Source organism: Phocoena sinus, chromosome 1 (assembly GCF_008692025.1).
Source record: "Phocoena sinus isolate mPhoSin1 chromosome 1, mPhoSin1.pri, whole genome shotgun sequence".
Classification (NCBI taxonomy): Eukaryota; Metazoa; Chordata; class Mammalia; order Artiodactyla; family Phocoenidae; genus Phocoena; species Phocoena sinus.
The window spans coordinates 28,615,278-28,639,146 of NC_045763.1; the positions used below are offsets into that span (position 1 = coordinate 28,615,278).

General features: G+C 37.9%; 1 protein-coding gene across 3 annotated transcripts in view; it reads right to left on the bottom strand.

Annotated features, from left to right (window-relative positions):
- KIAA0319L (KIAA0319 like) overlaps positions 1–23,869 on the bottom strand; it is a 108,618-nt gene that overhangs the window by 29,513 nt on the left and 55,236 nt on the right. For all 3 annotated transcript variants that reach the window (XM_032630969.1, XM_032630958.1, XM_032630976.1), the window contains exons 4-8: positions 10,053–10,296; positions 7,055–7,156; positions 3,665–3,762; positions 680–767; positions 115–207 (exon numbers count right to left, since the gene is read on the bottom strand). In XM_032630969.1, coding sequence (XP_032486860.1) covers positions 115–207; positions 680–767; positions 3,665–3,762; positions 7,055–7,156; positions 10,053–10,296 — 625 coding nt within the window. The remainder of the gene's footprint in view (positions 1–114; positions 208–679; positions 768–3,664; positions 3,763–7,054; positions 7,157–10,052; positions 10,297–23,869) is intronic.

Sequence of the window (23,869 nt, forward strand, 5' to 3'; positions counted from 1 at the left end):
CTAACATGGCCAAGAGGACTGGCCTAAACAGTATGCAGACAGAGTTGGCCCCAAACCTTCTACCAGTACACAGTGAAGGCTCTTCTAAAACATCATGCCTAGACAAGTACTCACGGCTGCCATCAATGACTGTAGAAGTGGTTGGCAGAGAGATCTCCTGGAACTGTGGTGACACAATGGCAACAGGAGGCCGATTCTTACGGGGCTCTGCAAGAACATGACCCACAAGAAATTGGAAGAGGGTCTTTATAAATTATAGGAGAAGCAGGCCATATCTGGGTGGAGCATAAGTCATTTTCCATTACATAAGTGAGAGCTGAGCATCACCAAATGGTAAAGTCACAGATCAGGTTGCCATTCTAACCTAAGACACCTGGGAGTGTTAAAGCCTCTTCTAAACCTGACAACTGCTAAGGCCATGCCCTGCGCATTCTTTCAATTTCTTTCAATGCTCATGTCCTATCTACTACATCAGAAGTACTACAGCAGCAACTTCCTGCTTTCAAGCAAGCTGAGTAGAGGGGGACAACAAACAAGCTTTGTGAACTAGGAATTGCCCAAAACGTAAATATATTACAAAAAAAGAATGAGAATTTAAAACCCCTAAAATCAAATCTCCATCTCCTTGGGAATCCTGCAGAAGGAGCAGTGGAGACATGGCCAGGGCTGGGTAACATACCTGGTTTCACTGTCACATTCACATAGCCTTCCCCATGGGCATTTTGACCATCTACAATCACTTTGAATTCATACAGGCCTGGAGTAAGCTGCAGAAGTGAGAGAAGATCTTTTAGACAACCACAAACAGCAGCATAATATTTAAAATAACACATATATCTGAATTTTCCAATGTTGTTTCTTGAATTCTCCTCTTCTTGTACCATTTCCAAAATGGAGAAAGTAAACTAGCTGAAGATATGAAACAATGAATTATAAACTAAAAAACCATAGCTTTTCATGTGAATCTTATTACTAGCTGACTCGGAACAACAGAAGGGATTTCAACATCTCTGTACTCCCATTTTCTTTTCAGAAGAACATTAAGGGCCCAACCATCCTACTTCACAGTTATGAAATTAAAACAATCATCTCTGCAAAGAAAAACATTTTGTAAAAAACACCAAACAGCTCTCAAATATCTGAATATTTCCCCCTCTTGATTTCCACTAACTGTATGAACATTAAAAAAAATCACCCACAATCCCATTGTCCTAACACCCCAATTAATCACATTTTTCTTATTTCCTTCTAATCTTTTACCACATCCAAAAAAAGAGCTATAAACAGTACATCTGTCCAACAAACATGTATTGAGAATCAATTTTATGTGGTCATTGTCCTAGGCTTGGGGTTTGGAGAGGAATTAGATAAAGTCCCTACCTTTGAGGAGCTCACAGTTCAGTGGTATTCAGGGCTTAGCTAAAATCACGATATATCAAACTTTTTATTATTCCTTCTTCCATTCATTTAGCATGAACACTTTCCCCATTAGAACAGTCTCTTAAATCGTCATTTTAATGGATGCAGAATAGTACATGAATAAATGTGCCATAATTCACATAAGCATTTCACATTGTTGGATATTTGGGTTGTTTCCAAAATTTTACTATTATAACTAATGCTGTGGTGAACACCTTTCAGGTAAGATGATTTTTTTCTTTCTTTTGAATTATCTTCTTTGGGTAAACGCTAATTGAATGCATGGAGCATTTTTGACCACTTCCTTCTTCTTGTAATGCTCTCCTTCCTTGGCTTTCACTTCTAGGCCTACTCCTCATTTTCTTCCATTTCCTCTTCCTTCCATACCTTTAATGACAGTGTTCCCCAGCATTCCAATTGCAATCCATTTATTACTTCACTCTACACCCTCTCTGGATGTTTTCATCTATTCATGGCTTCAGTTGTCAACTATTTGACGCTGGTGTACAAATTTCTCTCTCCAGCCCGGACTTGCATCCTGATCCCTAGCCCCTTACCCCCAAATACTTATTGGTCCCTCCACTCAAATGTTTCACAGGTACCTCAAACTCACTCTGTCCCAACATGAATTAATCATCTGCAAACCTCTTCCAAACCTGCTCCTCTATCTATGTTCCTCATTTCAGTGAAGATCACCACAAATATACCAACATCCAACGAAGTGTCTAAGCCAAAAGGCTAAAATTATCCTGGACTTCTCTTCCTCAACACCTCCACCCAATTAATTGATCACCAAGTTGACCTCCATAATATTTCTCAAATCCACCCACTTCTCTCCATTCACACTGTCATCACCTTAGTTTTTAACCATTCATCATAGCACAGTTGTTAAGAGCATGGGCTTAGAGATGGAAAGTTCCAGTTCCAATCTACCATTTAATAGCTTTGTGCACTTTGGTCAAACCACTTTGTTTTTCTAATTTTTATTTTCGTCATTTGTAAAACAAATACTAATATTTACATCTTGGGGTTGTTAGGAAGATTAAATGAAATAACTGCATAAAATAATTCGCACTGTTTCTGGCACATGGTAAGAGCTCAATAGGTGGTTTTTAAGTTTTATTTTATTTATTTAGCTTTTTTTTCACTCAGACTATTATTATCTCACACCTACATTTTTCAATAGATTCCTCCCTGGTCTCCCTAGTTTGAGTCTTATCTCCTCCAACCTGCAGTTAGGGTGATCCTTCTAAACTGAAAATCTGAACATGTCATTCTCCTGCTTAAAACCTTTCAAAGGCGCCATATTCCCTCTGGATAAGAGCCCAAGGCCTCACTCTGGCACACAAGGCTCTGTGCCATCTGGCACCTGCATCTCCAACTTACTTGTGCCACTGCTCCTCTCATACCATGGGGTCCAGTCAGGATGAACCACGTAAAATTCCCTTTTTCCCACATTTCTCTATTATTTGGCCCAGTGGACATATTGCTTCCTCTGCTTGGGGTATTACCACTCCACCCTTTACCCAGTAAGCCAGTCACCTTTCATGACCCAACTTGGCCAACTCTAAGAAATCTACTCTAACTCTCCAGGGCTTCAATACCCCATGCACTGACCTAGTGGACTCCTGTTATAATTACCTGCTTCTGGTCAGTAGCACCTACTAGACTGTATTTTCCTTAAATGTTAATATTATGATTAATTCACTAGTAAATCCCCAATACCTGCCACATAACTAGTGTACAATGAACAGTTGTTGAAAGAAAGAGAGGTAAGAAAGGAAGGAAGGATGGACGGAAGGAAGGAAGGAAGGGAGGGAGGAAGGAAGAAAGAAAGAAAGAAGGAAGGAAAAAGCAATTGCTTGGCCAGAGAATATGAACATTTTTATGGCTCTTAATAACTACACTGAATCCCAAAAAAAGACTGAGCCAATTTACACAGTCATGTGGCCACAAATAACCTAACTTATCTCCCAAATTCTAAAATCCTTATGTTACCCTTAAAAGCTGTTTAGTGTGTATTTTCAGCTATCACCACTATGCTTATACAATATTCTCACCATAAATGAAAATTTGAGAATCATACACTAACAAATACTGGATGTCAGCCAGCCAGACTTTTGGAGGATTCGCTTCTGAAAGACTGTTCCTAAGTTAAGTGTGGACAGAAAATTCTATATTATACATGTTAGAAAATGGTCAACACCTCTACCCCATCCCTGCAAATGACAGGAAGCAAATTCACCTTGGATAGTTTGAGGATCTGGGAATGTTTCCCTTCCATTTCCCCACTGTAGTCTTTAGGATGAGTAATCAGCTGCCAGTCGTAGGTGTAGGTTTCTCCTATAGAAGGGCAGTTACAAAAATCATGAAAACACACACCTACACACAAAGAGGGCAACCACATAGCCTGTGAATAACAAAATTTTTCTCAATCTTGACAAGACCTTAGTTTTCAAGATTTTACCCCAGAGCCAAAGGGAAACCAAATATTCTGTTGAAAGAAAAAGTGGATTCTGCTGACTCAACTATACTCAGGGCTTCTTCCAACTCTCTCCCAGCAATGCTCATTCCTGCCCCATACCCACGCTGCTTTGGGCCAATCCTCCCCTAAAATACCAGGTTGCTCATGGTATGGCATCCCAGTGAAAATACATGCTCTACAAACCACTATGAATGAACTCACTGGGAATAAAGGCCATTTTCTTGCAAAACTTCTTTTGCAACAAAGAACAGCAATGACTTCTAAATAACATGGTTCAAAAATACCTTTTTAAAGAGTGCTAACAATACTCGTCTCACTGAGGTCATCACACCCTGGTGAGTTAAAAGAGCTACTTCATTCCTGCTGAGCTAATAAATAACACACTGCAGAAGGTGGTAGGGGATGGCCCATTTAAAACAGGCCCCAATGAAATTAATTAAGATCAAATGAAGCATTAAATATGGTCCTCATTTGTAGCTCAGACTGTATGACTGGGTAGCGTGAGGATAGAATCCTGTTATCTAAATGGAATCCCTCCCCAGTTAAAGTTGTCTTAAATATTTTTTGGAACAAGATGCATTTATGGCTAGGAATGGGTGGGATTCAGTAGGAAGGTTTCATTTAATTTACTACCCAAAAAGGGAAAAATAAAAGGGAAAAAAAAAGAAGTCTCAAATGCTTACAGAGAATGGTCACCTTTTTCTTACTTTATGAGTTCAAAAGTTAACACACAGAACTTAATTCCAAAGTCTTAAGACTAGATTTTACTTTATAAGCCTGAGATACAAGATCTATTACTCTTCCTTCCTCCAGAGAATACTAGCTTTGTTTTGGCCAGTTGTCAGCCCCAGGCAGCTCTCATAAATGTATCTGTAGAAGTTAGGTTACGTGAGGAGCAGGAAAGAAGAAGTAGAAGTAGGACTGGTGCTAAGAGATGACATTTCTTGAACTGTAGTTAGAAATTTTTTTTCCCCACACAGAAAACAGACTCACACTAGCTTGGGAATTGACAATTTTATAACATCTAAGGCTAGCAACACAAATTTCAACAAATGACAATACTCTTAGAACAGAAAAGCTCAGGGGACGAATTACGACTTACAGACAGGAATTTGCCTAAGGGTAGGAACAACTGAGTACAGGTCTGTTAGACAGAATGCTGGTCTTAATGATTTAGGGCAGTGGTTTTCAAGTCATGCCTCTGAACCCTAGAGGGATCCTGAGAGGTGCTGCAGGGGCTGCCATAGGAGATGAGAGGAATGAAGAACAGGCAGAGCTGGTCCTGCCTCATCGTCCCCAACCTTTGAAAGTTTGAAACCATCCATCTCATGTATCTGATTAAGACTGAAGAAACTGGGGAGCGGAGAGTTGAAAGAATCTGTTTTTGAACTGATGTGTTTTGGAATACTGATATACAACGTGATATCAACTCACAGAAATGTATATGCAAATAGGGGTTAGAAAAGAAAATACAGTAGTGCCAGGATATCTTTCACCGAAGAGTGGAAGCAACGGCAGCTCAAAGCAGTTCTTTCTTTACCTGCATCTTCAAAGGCCACCAAATCCATTCACCTTAACTTATCACCAGAGGAGGAAAGGAATATGTTTCTCTATAGGAAGGTGGAATGAACTGATAAGGAAAACTCAATGTGAGGGCAGAAATAAAGAACAGAGATGGGGGGCTTCCCTGGTGGCGCAGTGGTTAAGAATCTGCCTGCCAATGCAAGGGACACGGGTTTGTGCCCCGGTCCAGGAAGATCCCACATGCCGCGGAGCGGCTGGGCCCGTGAGCCATGGCCGCTGGGCCTGCGCATCCGGAGCCTGTGCTTTGCAATGGGAGAGGCCACAACAGTGAGAGGCCCATGTACCGCAAAAAAAAAAAAAAAAAAAAGAACAGCGATGGGGCTTCCCTGGTGGCGCAGTGGTTGAGAATCTGCCTGCTAATTAACGCAGGGGACACAGGTTCGAGCCCTGGTCTGGGAGGATCCCACATGAGCAGCTGGGACCGTGAGCCACAACTACTGAGCCTGCACGTCTAGAGCCTGTGCTCCGCAACAAGAGAGGCCGCGATAGTGAGAGGCCCGCGCACCGCGATGAAGAGTGGCCCCCGCTTGCCACAACTAGAGAAAGCCCTTGCACAGAAATGAAGACCCAACACAGCAAAAATGAATTAATTAATAAACTCCTACCCCCAACATCTTCTTTAAAAAAAAAAAAAAGAACAGAGAGGGCATTTAGGTTCTGGAAAAGTACTTTTTGCATAAATACACTATTTGGTACTAGGCCCAGAAAGTAGGGATATTGTATTGGAGACATGTGTACCTAAAATGCAAGGACCCCATCCTGAATACAGTAAGGCATTTTGCTTAACTAGCCTTACAATGAGCTACTTGATTAACCGTATAATGAGAGTTAACACAAAGCCAATGCAATCATCTTCCATCAACATATGCTTCACTTCATGTCACAGATAATCTTAAGAGAATACGTGTTTATAAGTCAAACTTTGGTATATTAACATGTACTTCAAAGGTTAAAGGGATGCGCATATTGCAAAAGTTTTCTTAAGTAATAAATTAATCATCCCCTAATTTATATATTTTATAAATTTGAATATTGTATATTACATTGGGCTTGTCTTTTTTTTTACATGACAAATCAATATTAGTAGTAGTCTTTAATAACTTCTCTACAAGTTCTATATCTGCTACTTACTAGTTGTTTGGCCAAAATAAACAGGTTAACCTGAGTCCCAGTTTTAAATGGGCATAATAAAATCTACATTTAATGAGCATCAGCTATGTGCTAGGCACTGAGGTATATAGGTACGTTATACCATTTAATTTTGCTCTTAAAGTAACCTTATAAAGTAGGAATTATTATCCTCATTTTACTGAGAAAGAAATGGAAACTTAGAGAAGTTAAATAATTTGCTTAAAATCATTCAGCTAATGACTGGCTGAGCTCAGATCTGAACCCAGCCTTGACATCAAAGCCCATGATCTCAAACATTATATTGCCTCTCATAACACATAAATATTTGTGCATGTTCAAGCTATATCTTATTCTCATAGGACTTTTACAGACAGTAAATGTATGTAGATTCCATTATGAACTAAAACATTAACCAAATATAAGTGGATGTTTTACCTGCATCTGGCTCTTGGAGAACATATGCATTTAACTGAACTTCATTCTTAGGCAAGGTAATCTGGACACTGTTTCCAGCAGATACCACCAGTTCCTTTATAACTGGAAACGAAGAAAATACACAAGAGATAAGAAATTAGATCTAGACTATCTCATTTCTCTCCTTCCTTTTGTGGCCAAATTTCTTCTATAAACAATATTCAGCTACTGCCTTCATTTCCTCATTATTTACCCACTCTCTAATCCCCTGAAACGTGACTGTGCCCCCACTTTTCCACCGAAAAGGATCCTTAGAGGTCATCAACAAACTGCTTCTTAGCTAATCTAATAGCTGTTTCTCAACCCTCATCCTTCACCTCTGTGGTATCTAATACTGCTGACTGCCTCCATCTTAAAACTCATGGTTATCATGACACCATATTATTCCACTTTCTTCCTTTCTGAGTTTTTCTCCACTGTATTTTAACTATGATCTTTCCCTAAGCCCTCTTTATATAGTACTTTCCACAGAATTCAATAAACAGAGTTCAACTGTTTCAAGGATCATCTTTATGCTGATACATAACTTTCTAATAAAATATATATATAAAGTTCCTAGAGGAAAAGGCAAGTGTTGGCCGCAAGGCCAGCCTTAATTTTCTTTCCATTTCAATTGATACAGCCATAGACTTAGATAATTCCAAGAATCTTAACCGGTCTTCCGTCTGCTAGCTCTCCCCATTCTAATCCATTCTGTCTCCCTAAAACACCCATCACCATGAATTTTTCTAAAATACTCACCCACCATGATAGTCTCCTACTTAAGACCCCCACTCCCACACCATGTTTCAGTTCAAATTCCTAACCTGGCATCAGAGATCCATCATCATCTGATCACATCATCTCACCCTTCCACCCGATTCTGCCTCTAGTTATACTCATTTTCCCTCTTGTGCTCCATAGAAGTCTACTCTTGGGGACTTTGCTAAAGCTTTTTTCTTCAATTGGGGTGTGTGCTTACTTTATTATAAATACAGTACTTTGTTTCTAGCTTAAAAGCCAGGCTTCTCTCCAAAAAATCTTCCCAGACCATTTCAGTTCGAACTGATCTACTTCCTGAACCACTTTAGCATTTTTGGAACATCCATCAGCTAATAGCTAGATACTATATTTCTGCTTTTCACCAGCTATTCCATACATGTCAAAGCTTCTCAACTATGGCACAACCAATTCTTTGGACCAATTCTCTGGACCACGACATTCTGGACCAATTCTTTGTGCGTGTTGGGGTTGGGATGCGGGGAGATGGTCCTGTGTACTGTAAGATGTTTAGTAGTATCCCTAGTCTCTACCCACTAGATGTCAGTAGCACCTCTCCTCCACGGTTGTAACAACGAAAAATGTTTACAGGCTGTTGAGAACCACTGATTATATAAATCTTATTTCTCTAACAATAATTGTTCACTTGGTATGAGACTTAGGAACTAGAGAGCTTAAAGCAAACAACTGGCTGGTTCACCCATATTCCAAGACTGGAAGGTGAAAAGGGTCTCCTAGACAAATATGAAATTTGAGATTTATCTGTCTGCTTGGGAACACTGCACCTGGGGAGAAATGAAACCATCCATTATGGAAGCTTCAGCATTTAGACACTCCAGGAGGTGGAATAAGAATTGTTGCAGTAACTTTCAAAAAAAAGAAAAAAGAAAAGAAAGAAAGAAGGAAATCACTATACTTAGAGAAAGTATAATGGTCAAAAATACAGCACAGGGCTTCCCTGGTGGCGCAGTGGTTAAGAATCCGCCTGCCAATGCAGGGGACACGGGTTTGAGCCCTGGTCCGGGAAGATCCCACATGCCACGGAGCAACTAAGCCCGTGCACCACAACTACTGAGCCTGAGCTCTAGAGCCCGCGAGCCCCAACAACTGAGCCTGCGTGCCACAACTACTGAAGCCTGTGCGCCTAGAGCCTGTGCTCTGCAACTAGAAGCCACTGCAATGAGAAGCCCGCGCACCACAATGAAGAGGAGCCCCCGCTCACCGCAACTAGAGAAAGCCCGCATGCAGCAACAAAGACCCAACACAACCAAAAATAAATAAATAAATTTATCTTAAAAATTATATATATACAGCGCAGCCCCAAACTTTCACAATTACACCAAAAATTACAACCATTCTGCCTGAATACAAAAATTACTTTAGTGCCTCAGGACTGAAACACTAAAATTTTATGTTATATTACCACTGAAGGAAACCTTAGGAAATTAAAAATTGGCAAAAATTCGTTTTCACTGGCTTTGCTTCACCCTGTTGACTTTTTCAGGGGATAAAGATCAACTTAGTTCCCTTGATTAAGCATTTCCTCCTAATACCTTAGAACAGAACTTATGAAGCAGACTTGTTGTTAAGGCAACACTCTGTATAAATCTCCTTCCTATGAGTTGCTTTAAAAATAAAGATGCAAAAAATAGTAATAATAAAAAAAATAAAGATGCAGAATTCCCTGGCAGTCCAGTGGTTAGGACTCGGTGCTTTCATTGCTGTGGCCCCAGTTTGATCCCTGGCCAAGGAACTAAGATCCCATAAGCCACATGGCACTGCCTAAATAAATAAATAAATAAACATTTAAAAAATAAAAATAAAGATGCTATCGAAATCACAGACACAAATATCTGACCCACAATCACCCATTCAGAAGGCAAACAGTTATACAGATCCGACTCTTTCTTCCCAGTGGCCTCTGCTTGCTTGGCTCCTTGAACATTACTTAATTGAATCTAGGTACAGTGGAATTTGGCTCTGGAAAGAGCCTCAAAATACCCATAGGCTGGAGCTTATTGAAAAAAGGATTGAGAGACCAAGTCCTATGATTACAGGGACATTAACAGGATTACTATTTTTTTAACCTACAGTATCTAAAAGTCATGCCTCCCTCCTTTCTTTCCACGAACAGGGAACACTTTGATCAAAATCTCTATTTCCCCATCCTATCTCCAAGGACAGAAGAAAAGGGCCTCACCTGGGTATGGTGCTGAGGTGCTCTGGAAAGAGGCCTGAGGGGTAGGGGTGGCATAACTGTAGGAAGGAGCCACTGGCAGAGGGGTAGCAATCAGGATTTTCCCAGGGATTGTTACTTGCTGAATGCTAGGAGTAGCACCCGGGTCCTCTGATGCCTCAGGTTGAACTGATACATTTGACCAACCAGGAATCTTCGCAGTCAGATCTGTGGTTAAGGGATTAGAAATTGTATCTGTGTTGTGGACCTAGAGAAATGCAAAAATTCATTTGAATAGGCAAAAGTTATACAGCCAGTTTTTTAGGTCATGTCTCATGAAATAACTGCACGTTAAATTTTTTTTTGAAAAATGCAAAACTGTCAAAAATATTAAAGAAACTAATCTTATCACCCAAAGTGGTGTTAAAATGTTGATATAAATCTTCCCAGTATTTTTTTTCTATGCGAAGTTTTGCTTAAAACAAAGTAGTAATAATTACACTATGTATACTTTTACCTTCTTTTCTTACTTAATATTTATATTCAATCTTTCTACAAATATGTATTAAGCAACTATTATAAAACAGGCCTGTGGATCCAAAATATAATTAAAACATAATCACTGTGCTTAACAAGCACACAATCTAGTGGGGAAGAAAGGACTAGAAACATAATAAGCCAAAATGGTAAATATACCTATAAGAGCCATGACTGAACCAAAGAAACATAATCGGAGTATGTCTCTTTCTTGGAGAGAGGAAGCATGCGAAGAAGGATGGTTTAAATAAGTAAATAAAGACCTTCTGGAGGTGGAGAGTCCTGAGATGCATTTTAAAGGGTAAACTAGGGAAGAGGCTGAGGGGAGAGATGAGTATAAGCACAAGAAATGAGATTAACATGGCTAGTGTTGGGAAATGAGTCATAAGCAAAGTGAGAGGCAGGGAGTAATAGAAGATGAGCTGGGAAGACAGTGAGGGGTCAGACTAAAGAAGACATTAGATGCTACTTTAAGAAGCCAGGTGATGATGACAATTAAAGGGTTATATACAGGGAAGTGACAAGGTAGGTCAGGTTTTTGTTTTAAATGAATCATTCAGGTTGTTGCACAGTGTATGGGTTTGAAGGAGTGAGACAACAGCAGGAATACCCTTTAGGAGGTTACTGCATTCATCCAAATGAGAAATGATGAGTGGTTAAACAGGGTGGTTGTATGGATTTTTTTAAATCAACTAATTGAAGTATAATACACAAAATAAACTGTACACATTTAAAGTGTATAGGTCAATGAGTTTTGACAAGTGTATACACCCATGTAACCACAATCAAGAGAGAGAATATTTCTATCAGCCACAAAAATTGGTTCATGCCATAGACTAATTTCCAGTAATGAAATTATTAAATCAGTAATTTAAAAAACTCCCAGTGAACAAAAGTCCAGGACCAGACAGCTTCACAGGTGAATTCTACAAAACATTTAAAGAAGAAGTAACACGTATCCTTCTCAAAATATTCCCAAAAATTGAAGAGAAAGGAACACTTTTAAACTCATTCTAGAAGGCCAGTGTCACCCTGATACCAAAAACAGACAAAGCCACCACACAAAAAAAGAAAATTACAGACCAATATCACTGATGAACATAGATGCAAAACTTCTCAACAAAGTACTAGAGTACCAAATTCAACATTACATGAAAAGGATCATACACCATGAGCAAGTGGGATTTATCCCAGCAATGCAAAGATGATTCAATATCCACAAACCAATCAATGTGATATACCACATTAACAAACTGAAGAATAAAAATCATATGATCATCTCAATAGATGCAGAAAAGGCTTCTGACAAAAATTCAACATCCATTTATGACAAAAACTCTCTAAAACTGGCTATAGACAGAACATACCTCAACATAATAAAGGCCATATATAACAAACCCACAGCCAACATCATACTCAACAAAAGACAAGGGTGCCCACTCACACTACTTTTATTCAACATAGCACTGGAAGTCCTAGCCACAGCAATCTGACAACAAAAGGAAATCAAAGGAATCCAAACTGGAAAAGAAGTAAAACTGTCACTGTTTGCAGATGATATGACACTATACATAGAAAATCCTAAAGATGCTACCAAAAAACTATTAGAACTAATAAATGAATTCAGTAAAGTTGCAGGATGCAAAATTAATATAGAGAAATCTGGTGCATTTCTATACACTCATAATGATCTATCAGAAAGATAAATTAAGGAAACAATCTCATTTACAATTGCATCAAAAATAATGTAATACCTAGGAATAAATATAACCAAAGAAGTAAAAGACTTATACTCTGAAAACTGTAAGACATTGATGAAAGAGAAAAGGGAGCCCTTGTATACTGTTGGTGGGAAGGTAAACTGGGGCTACCACTGTATAAAACAGTATGGAGGTTTCTCAAAGAACTAAAAATAGAATTTCCATACCCAGCAATTCCACTCCTGGGTATATATCCATAAAAACAAAAACAAATTTGAAATGTTCAATGCAGCATTATTTACAATGGCCAAGACATGGAAGCAACCTAAGTGTCCATCAACAGATGAACAGATAAAGAAGATGCAGTATATATATACAATGGAATACTACTCAGCCATATAAAAGAATGAAATCTTGCCATCTGCAACAACATGGACAGACTTGGAGGGTATTATGCTAAGTGAAATAAGTCAGACAGAGAAAGGCAAATATTGTATGATATCACTTATAAGTTTATGTGGAATCTAAAAAATAAAACAAACTAGTGAATATAACAAAAAATAAAGTCTCATAGATATAGAGAACAAACCAGTGGTTACCAGTGGGGAGAGTGAATGGGGGAGGAGCAAGATAGGGGTAGGGGATAAAGAGGTTCAAAATTCTATGTATTCTATGTATAAAATAAATAAGCTACAAGGATATATTGTACAACACAGGGAAAATAGTCAATATTTTATAATAACTATAAATGGAGTATAACCTTTAAAAATTGTGAATCATCTGAAATTTATACAATACTGTACATCAACTATACCCCAATAATAAATAAATACATAAATAAATATTATGAGGATAAAAAAAGACATTGATAGGAATTCCCTGGCGATCCAGTGGTTAAGGTTCTGCACTTCCAGTGTAGGGGGCGTGGGTTCGATCCCTGATCAGGCAACTAAGATCCCACATGCAGCATGGTGTGGCCAAAAAAAAAAAAAAGACATTGATGAAAGAAACTGAAGATGACAAACAAATGTAAAGATATCCCATGCTCATGGACTGGAAGAATTAATATTGTTAAAATAACCACACTACCCAGAACAATCTACAGATTCAATGCAATCCTTATCAAAAACAGAACAAAACAAAAAACATTCATTTTTCATAGAACTAGAACAAATAATTCTAGTATTTGTACAGAAACACAAAGACCCTGGATAGCCAAAGCAATCTTGAGAAAGAAGAACAAAGCTGGAGGTATCATGCTCCCTGACTTAAAACTATACCACAAAGCTACAATAATCAAAACAATATGGTACTGATGCAAAAACAGGTACACAGATCAATGGAACAGAACACAGAGCCCAGAAAAAAAGCCCATGCTTATATGATCAATTAATCTACAACAAAGGAGGCAAGAATATACAATGGAGAAAAGACAGCCTTTTCAATAAATGGTGTTGGGAGAACTGGACAGCTAAACACAAAAGAATGAAACTGGACTACTTAATCACACCACATATAAAATTAAACTCAAAATGGATTAAAGACTTAAATGTAATACCTGAAACCACAAAACTCCCTGAAGAAAACACAGGCAGTCAGCTATCTGACCTCAGTCTTTTTTTTTTTTTTTAATTGGGGTATAGTTGGTTTACAATGTTGTGTAAGTTTCTGCTGTACAACAAAGTGAATCAGCCATATATATATATATATACATATATATACATATATATGTGTATATATATATATATATATATATATATATATATATATATATATATCCTCCCTCTTGGACTTCTCTCCCACCCCCTCATCCCACTCATCTAGGTCACCACAGAGCACCGAGTTGAGCTCCCTGTGCTATACAGCAGGTTCCAACAGCTATCTATTTTACACATGGTAGTGTATATATTGACATTGGTCTTAACATAATATTAATATTGATTTTTTTTTTGGATATGTCTCCTCAGGCAAGGGAAACAAAAGCAAAAATAAACAAATAGGACGACATCAAACTAAAAAGCTTTTGCACAGTAAAGGAAACTATCAACAAAATGAAAAGGCAGCCTACTGAATGGTAGAAAATATTTGCAAATGATATATCTGATAAGGGGTTTACTACCCAAAATATACAAAGAACTCATACAACTGAATATAGAAAAAAAATCCAATTAGAAAGTGTACAGGGGGCTTCCCTGGTGGCGCAGTAGTTGGGGGTCCGCCTGCCGATGCAGGGGACGCGGGTTCGTGCCCCGGTCCAGGAGGATACCACATGCTGTGGAGCCGCTGGGCCCGTGAGCCATGGTCGCTGAGCCTGCGCGTCCGGAGCCTGTGCTCTGAGGTGGGAGAGGCCACGGCAGGGAGAGGCCTGCGTACCGCAAAAAAAAAAAAAAAAAAAAAAAAATGTACAGAGGACATGAATAGACATTTCTTCCAAAAAAGACATACAGATGGCCAACAGACACATGAAAAGAGGCTCAACATCACTAATCATCAGAGAAATGCAAATCAAACTGCAATGAGATACCACCTCACAACTGTCAGAATGGCTATCATCAAAAAGACAACAAATAGCAGGTGTTGGTGAGGATGTGGAGAAAAGAGAATCTTTGTGCACTGTTGGTGGAACTGTAAATTGGTGCAGCCACTATGAAAACCAGTACGGAGGTTCCTCAAAAAATTGAAAATAGAACTGCCATATAATCCAGCAATTTCATTTCTGTGTATTTACCCAAAGAAAATTAAAACACTAATTTGTGCCAACAAACACATGAAAGGATGCTCAACATCATTAATCATTAGAGAAATGCAGATCAAAACTACAATGAGGTATCACCTCACACCGGTCAGAATGGCCATCATCAAAAAATCTACAAACAATAAATGCTGGAGAGAGTGTAGAGAAAAGGGAACCCTCTTGCACTCTTGGTGGGAATGTAAATCGATACAGCCACTATGGAGAACAGTACGGAGGTTCCTTAAAAAACTAAAATCAGAACTACCATACGACCCAGCAATCCCACTACTGGGCATATACCCTGAGAAAACCATAATTCAAAAAGAGTCATGTACCACAATGTTCATTGCAGCTCTATTTACAATAGTCAGGACATGGAAGCAACCTAAGTATCCAATGACAGATGAATGGATAAAGAAGACGTGGCACATATATACAATGGAATATTACTCAGCCATAAAAAGAAACGAAATTGAGTTATTTGTAGTGAGGTGGATAGACCTAGAGACTGTCATACAGAGTGAAATAAGTCAGAAAGAGAAAAACAAATACCGAATGCTAACACATACATATAGAATCCGAAAAAAAAAAAAAAAGGTTCTGAAGAACCTAGGTGCAGGACAGGAATAAAGATGCAGACGTAGAGAATGGACTTGAGGACGCGGGAAGGGGAAAGGGTAAGCTGGGACGAAGTGAGAGAGTGGCATGGACATGTATACACTACCAAATGTAAAATAGATAGCTAGTAGGAAGCAGCTGCATAGCACAGGGAGATCAGTTCCATGCTTTGTGTCCACCTAGAGGGGTGGGATAGGGAGGGTGGGAGGGAGACGCACGAGGGAGGAGATATGGGGATATATGTATACATATAGCTGATTCACTTTGTTATACAGCAACAACTAACACAACATTGTAAAGCAATTATATTCCAATAAAGATATTTTAAAAACCCCACTAATTTGGAAAGACATATGCACACCAATGTTCACAGCAGCATTCCTTACAATAGCCAAGTTATGATAGCAACCTAAGTGTCCATTGATAGATGAATGAATGAATGAAGAAGTGGTATTATATATACAACGAAATATTACTCGGCCATAAAAAATGACATCTTGCCATTTGTGATAACATGGATACATCTAGAGGGTATTACACTAAGTGAAATATGTCAGACAGAGAAAGGTAAGTATCATGTGACCTCATTTATATGTGGAATCTAAAAAACAAACAAAACAAAGACTCACAGATACAGAGAACAAACATATGGTTGCCAGAGGGAGGTGGGTTGAGGGGTGGGGGTGAAAAGGGTGAAAGGGATCAAGAGGTACAAACCTCCAGTTATAAAATAAATAAGCCATGGGGATGTAATATAAAGCACAAGGAATATGATCAATACTATTGTAATAACTTTGTATGGGGACAGTCTGTCACTAGACATATTGTTTCATAAAGCATGCAAATGTCAAATCACTATGTAATATACCCGAAACTAACATAATACTGTATGTCAACCATATTAAAAAAAACAGTTGGTTCATGCCCCTTTGCAGTAAATTCCTGCCCCCAGCCCCAGGCTCAGACAACCACTGATTTGTTTTCTGTCACCATTAGTTAGTTTGGGCAGTTTTTGTACTTCATATAAAACGAATCATATACAAACTATTTTTGTTTCTGGCTGCTTTCACTCAAGATAACATTTTTAAGATTCATATCAGTATATCAATAGTTCACTCCTTGTTATTACCGAGTAGTATACCATTATAGAGATATACCAAAATTTCTTTATCCATTCATCTACTGATGGAGATTTAAGTTGTTTTCAGTTCTCAGCTCTTATAAATAAAGCTGCTATAAATGTTAGAATACAAAATGTTTCTGTAAACATATTTTAATTTATCTTGGGTAAATTCTTAGAAATATTTATTGCTAATTACATATATGTTTAACTTTATAAGAATCAGTTAACTATTGTCCAAAGAAGCTGCTGTACCATTTTGTATTTCCACAAGCAATGTATGAGAGCTCCAGTTGTGCCACAAGTTCACCAATACTTAGTATTCTTGGTCTTTTTTCTGTTTTCTTTTTTTTGTCATTCTCATGGTATCTCACTGAGATTTACCTTATACTTTCCTGATGACTAATGAGGTCGAAATTTTTCTCATATGTTTATTGGCCAGATATATATTTTCTTTGAAGTTTATTCAAATCTATGTCCATTTTTTTACAACTTTATTAAGATATAATTGACACAGTAAACTGAACATATTTAAAGTATACAATTTGATAAAACTTGACATATGTGTACACTTATGAAACCATCACCACAATCAAAACAATAAACACATCCATCACTCCCAAAGATTCCTCATGCTCTACTGTAGTCACTTCTCCTCCCCACTCTCACCTCCAAAGAACCGCTGCTCTGTTTCTTGTCACTATAGATTAGTTTCCATTTTCTAGAATTTTATATAAGTGGAATCACAAAGTACACACTTTTTTTGTTGGTCTGGCTTCTTTCACTCAGCAAAATTATTTTGCTATTAATCTGTTACGGTGTGTACCAACAGTTCTTTCCTTACAATTGCTGAGTAACATTCTACTGAATGCTACAAGTGAATATACAAATATATTTATACAAATAAAATATACAATATATTTGAATATACAAATATATTTATTTGTTCGGCAATGATGGACATTTGAGGTGATTCCAGTTTTTGGCTATGACAGATTGAGCTGCTATAGATATTCCTCTACAAGTCTCTGTATGAACATATCCTTTCATTTCTCTTGATTAAATATCTGTAAGTAGAATGCTTGGTCATATGGAAGATGTACCTTTAACTTTTTAAAAAACTGCCAAACAATTTTCCAAAGTTGTGCCATTATATAGTCCCACCACCAGTGTGAGCATTCCAGTTGTTCTATAACCTTGCCAGAATTCGTTATAACTCTTTTAATTTTAGCCATTTTAATTTGCATTTTTCTAATGGTGAATGATGTTGAGCAACTTTTCATGTACTTACTGGACACCTGTATAAATTCTTTGGTAGACTATCTGTTGAAATCCTTTGTTTCATTATTAATTTTCTAACTGAGTTACAAGAGCTCTTTATATATTCTAGAAACAAGTCCTGTTAGGTATTTAATTTGGAAATACATTTTCCCAGTCTGTTGCTTGCCTTTTCATTTTTCTTAATGATGTCTTTTAAACAGCAAAAACTTGTAATTTTGATGAGTTCCAATTTATCAGTTCTTACTTTTATGTTTCATAATGTTAGTGACTTATTTATTTATTTATGTATTTATTGACAAGATCACAAAAATGTGTTCCAGTTTTCTTCTACAAGTTTTATAGTTTTAGCTCTTAAATTTAGGCCTACAATCCATTTTGAGCTAGTTTTTCTGTATTGTATGAGGTAAGGGTCAAGGTTCATTTTTTTCCATATCACAATCCAATTGTTCCAGCACCATTTATTGAAAAGATTATCCTTTCCCACTGAATTGCCTAGATACATCAGCTGGCCATATTTGTGTGTGTCTTTCTCTGGAGTCTATTCTGTTTCACTGGTTTAGTCTACCTTTACACCAATGCCACTGTATTTTTCCTAGCAGGCAAGTAACTTATCTGGATTTAATCTGTAGAGTTTGCTTCCCCTGCAATGTGCAGCAACTGATACCTCTTTGTAATTCTTTTTTTTTGGCAGTACGCGGGCCTCTCACTGCTGTGGCCTCTCCCATTGCGGGACACAGGCTCCGGACGCGCAGGCTCAGCGGCCATGGCTCACAGGCCCGCGGCATGTGGAATCCTCCCGGACCGGGGCACGAACCCACATCCCCTGCATTGGCAGGCGGACTCTCAACAACTGCGCCACCAGGGAAGTCCCTCTTTGTAATTCTTGCAGCTACTTTTTCAGCCTGGTCCCCTGTAGGTTTTCTTGTGAATCTGGTGATTGGCCAAGAATTTGGCCATAGATTATACTCACATTCAGGGCCTGTTCTGACTGAGATTACTCCCTAATTTTTCAGTCTTAGAGTCTGTCCTCTGATACCTCAAGTAAATAAGACATCAGATTTCTGCCACCTGAGTTACACATGGCTGGGTAATGAATTCAGTTTAAAAAAAGCAGCAAACTCACAGAGCTCACCTGGTTTAGGTTCTGTCTTTCAAAGACAGGACTGCCTCTCTGATCTCTGTATGCTTTTTTACCAGGCCCTCTGGAATTTCTCCATGTAAGTGTAGTTTAGAGGTTCAGCCAGGGGATTTTAGTGTGGTTTATAGTCAGGTTATGGGTTTCACCTTCTTCTGTGTTGTTTTTTTTTAACTTTCAAGAGCTCCTCCCCTTATGTTTCCAGGTAATTTTTCTACCCTGAACTCTGTTCTTTGCCACCATAAGAAAGTAAAACTGAGGTTTTCCACTGCCACTTTCCTCTGCTATGGGGGTTGATGAATGCCCTCAGGCAAAAATTTTAAAAAGCTGCAAACTCACAATTCTTATCATTTCTAGTTACTGTTTTTCAAGAGTAAACTCTCCTCTAGCTTCTTTCTGCTTTTGGATACTTTCCACTTCATTTAAATATATTTTTTACATATTTTATAATTATTATCTGTCGGAAGGTTCAAGAGACTTCTTTACTCTCCACCATTACTGGAAATTCCCCCTGTGGGATGGATTTTAAAATATTAAGAATCTAAAAAAAAAAAAAAAAAAAAAAAAGAATCTAATATTTATGAAGCTGAAATGTATCCTGGGCTTCAGGAAAAAAAATCTAAGGTGAATCCCACGTTTCTACAAGGATATTAAAATCATTATTATGATTGGATTCCATATGTTCAAAAAGCTTTAGGAAAGACTGCATATATTAAGTAGAGACATGGAAGATATATTTCTAAAAGACCCAAATAAAGCTTCTGGAGATGACTATTACAGTGTCTAAGGTGAAAAATACACTGTAAGAGATTTAATGGCAAAGTAGACAATGCAGAAGAAAACTCAAAGACATCAACAGAAACTATTCAAAACAAAACACACAGAGAAAAAAAAAAGACTGAAAAGAAATGAACAGAACATCAGCAAACTGTAGAACAAATTCAAGGGGTCAAAATGCTTCTCATTGAGTTCTCAAAGGAAGGAAGCACAGGGACTTCCCTGGTGGCGCAGTGGTTAAGAATCCGCCTGCCAGGGCAGGGGACACGGGTTCAATCCCTGGTCCAGGAAGATCCCACATGCTGTGGGGCAACTAAGCCCATGCACCACAACTACTGAGCCTGCGCTCTAGAGCCCATGAGCCACAACTACCGAGCCCATGTGCCACAACTACTGAAGTCCATGCGCCTAGAGCCTGTGCTCCACAAGAAGAGAAGCCACCACGTTGAGAAGCCCGCGCATTGCAACGAAGAGTAGCCCCCGCTCGCTGCAACTAGATGAAGCCCACACGCAGCAACAAAGACCCAACGCAGCCAAAAGTAAATTAATAAATTTAAAAAAAATTTTTTTAAAAAGGAAGGAAGTACAGAAAAATATTTGAAGAAATAATTTCCACATGTGATAAAAACTATAAACCCACATTTGAACCCAGATTTAAGAAGTTCAACAAGTTCCAAGTACAAGAAACATAAAGAAAACTACAAGTAGTAATATAATCAAATTTCTTAAAACAGTGATAAAGAGAAAATCTTAACAGGAGCAAGAGAAAAAAGACACATTATACACAGAGGAATGAATGTAAAAATTACAGCAGATTTCTCAATAAACACAAGCAAGAAGAGATTGCTATAATATCTTTAAAGTACTGAAAGCAAAAAAAAAAAAAAAGGAACAGAAAACAACAAAAAATAACCCCACAAAAAACCAAAATCCCTGCCAACTTAGATTTACTTAAATAGTGAAAATATTTTTCATAGACTAAAGTGAAATACTGAATTTTCAGATATACAAAAGTTGAAAGAATTTATCGCCACAAACCTACACTACTTGAAATGATAAGGGAAGTCCTTCAAGACGTAGAAAATTGATACCAGATGGAAACCTGAATCTATACAAAGTAATGAAGAGCACTGGTAATAGTAACTAACTAGGTGTATATTTTTCTTATTTTCAAATCTCTTTAAAAGATAATTGACTGTTTAAAGCAAAAAAAGTAACAATATACTGTGGAGGCTATAGCATATATAGAAGTAAAATGTATGACGACAACAGCACAAAGGCCAGGAAGAGAGAACGGAAGCGTACTGTTGTAGGGTCTTTACACTATACACGAGCTAGTAAAGTATCAGTTGAAGTTAGGCCTTGATAAGCTAAAGATGCATGCTACAAACTTCACAGCAACCAGTAACACGACGTAAAGAATTATAACTATGTATTAATTTCTCTGTTGTTGTTGTAAAAAGTTACCACACACGTTAGCAGCTTAGACCACACAACTTTATCATCTTGAGTTCTATAAGTGAGAAACCCAACAAATACAGACCTCACTGGGCTATACCAAGTGGCTGGCAGGGATGTGCTCCTTTTCAGAGGCTTTAGGACAGAATCCACTTCCTAGCCTTTTCCGGTTTCCAGAGGCCAGGCACTCTCCTTGGCTCAAGGTCCCTTTCCTCCATCCTCAAAGCAAGTAATGCTACATTTCTCTGTGTCCTCCACACATCTTCCTCTTCTACTTTTAGAAGAAGGACCCTTGTGACTAAAATGGGCCTACTCAGAAAATATGATAATCTCCCTATTTCAGAGTCAGCTGTTTGAAAACCTTAATTCTATCTGCAACCCTAATACCTCTTTGCCATGTAATGTGACATATTCACAGGTTCCTGGGATTAGGAAAGTGACATCCTTGGAGTGAGGGGTGGGGGGTCATTTTTTTGTTTTGTTTTGTTAATTAATTAATTTGGCTGTGTTGGGTCTTCGTGTTGCTGCACACAGGCTTTCTCTAGTTGTGGCGAGCAGGGGCTACTCTTCGTTTTGGTGCATGGGCTTCTCATTGCGGTAGCTTCTCTTGTTGCGGAGCATGGGCTCTAGGTGCATGGGCTTCAGTAGTTGTGGCGCGTGGGCTCAGTAGCTGTGGCTCGTGGGCTCTAGAGCACAGGCTCAGTAGTTGTGGTGCACAAGCTTAGTTGCTCTGCGGCATGTGGGATCTTCCCGAACCAGGGCTTGAACCCGTGTACCCTGCATTGGCGGGCGGATTCTTAACCACTGAGGCACCAGGGAAGCCCGGGGGGTCATTTTTTAACTATCACAACTGATAAGTCAATAAAAAGAGGTAAAATGGAATGAAAAATAATTAATTCAAAGAAAAGCATAAAAATAGGGATAAATGAACAAAGAACACATGGGACAAACAGAAAACTAAGTAGGTAGATTTGAATCCCATCACGTCAATAATCACATTAAATGGTCTGAACAATCCAAGTAATTGATAGAGATTGTCAGAGTGGATAAAAAGCAACACCCAGCTCTACGAAAACTATAAGAAAGCCACCTTAAATATAAAGACACAAATAGGTTCAAGGTAAAAGGATGGGAAAAGATATACCTTGCTAATACTAACCAAAGAAAGCCTGACTGGCTATATTAATATCAGAGAAAACAGATTTCAGAGCAAATAATACTACCAGAGATAAAGAGGATAAATTTTATCACAATAAAGGGGTTAGTTCATCAAGAAGACAAAACAATCCTAAACATTTATACATCAAATAATAGAACTTCAAAGTACATGAAGCAAAAGCTAATCTAACACTAAGGAGAAACATATATCTACAAATATATTCATCACCTCTCTAAATAACTGATAGAAATTAATAGAAAATAAGCATATAGAAGACCTGAACAACACTAACCAATTTGATCTAATTGACATTTATATAACACTTGCCCAACAATAATAGGATACATATTCTTTTCAAGTACACTTGGAACATTCACAAAGATAGACCATATTCTCAGCATTGAAACAGGTCTCAATAAATTTAAAAGGATTCAAGTCATACAATGTTCACTGGCTACAATGGCATTAAATTTCCAATCAATAATACAACAACATCTGGAAAATCTCCCAAAACATTTGGAAACTACATAATATACTTCTAAATAATCCAAAAGTCAAAGAAGTAGTCAAAAGGGAAATTTAAAAGTATTTTGATCTGAATAAACTGTAAACACAATATCAAAATCTGTAGGATGTGGCTAAAACTATACTTAGAGGGAAATTTATAGCACTAAAATACCCATGTTAGAAAAGAAGCAAGTCTCAAATCAACAACCTCAGATTACACCTTAAGAAACTAAAAAAGAGCAAATGAAATCCAAATTAAACAGCAGAAATGAAACAATAAAAATTAGACAGAAATCAATAAAATAGAAAAGCAACAGAGAAAAAGAAATGAAACCAAAGATTGTCTTTGAGAAAACCTAGCCAGTCTGATCAGAAGGAGGGAGAGAATCCATTTCTTAGCCTTTTCCAGTTTCTACAGGCCACGTACTCTTCTTGGCTAATGGTCCCCTTCCTCCATCTTCTAAGCAAGCAATGTTACATCTCTCTGTGTCCTTCCATAATAGTTACATCTTCCTAAGATACAATAAGTAATTGTATTGCTATACACTAGCAACAAACAGAAACTGAATATTTTAAAATATCAGTTATAATAGTATCAAAAATGAAATACTTAGGGATAATTCTGACAAAAGATGCATAAAATCTGTACCCTGAAACACATTGCTGAGAGAAGTTAAAGATGACTTAAACAAATGGAAAGATATACTGTGTTCATGGATCAGTAGACAGACTCACTATTATTATAAGGCTATGAATTCTCCCCAGATTGATCTACAGCCTTAACATAACCCCAATCAAAATCCCAGAAAGCTTTT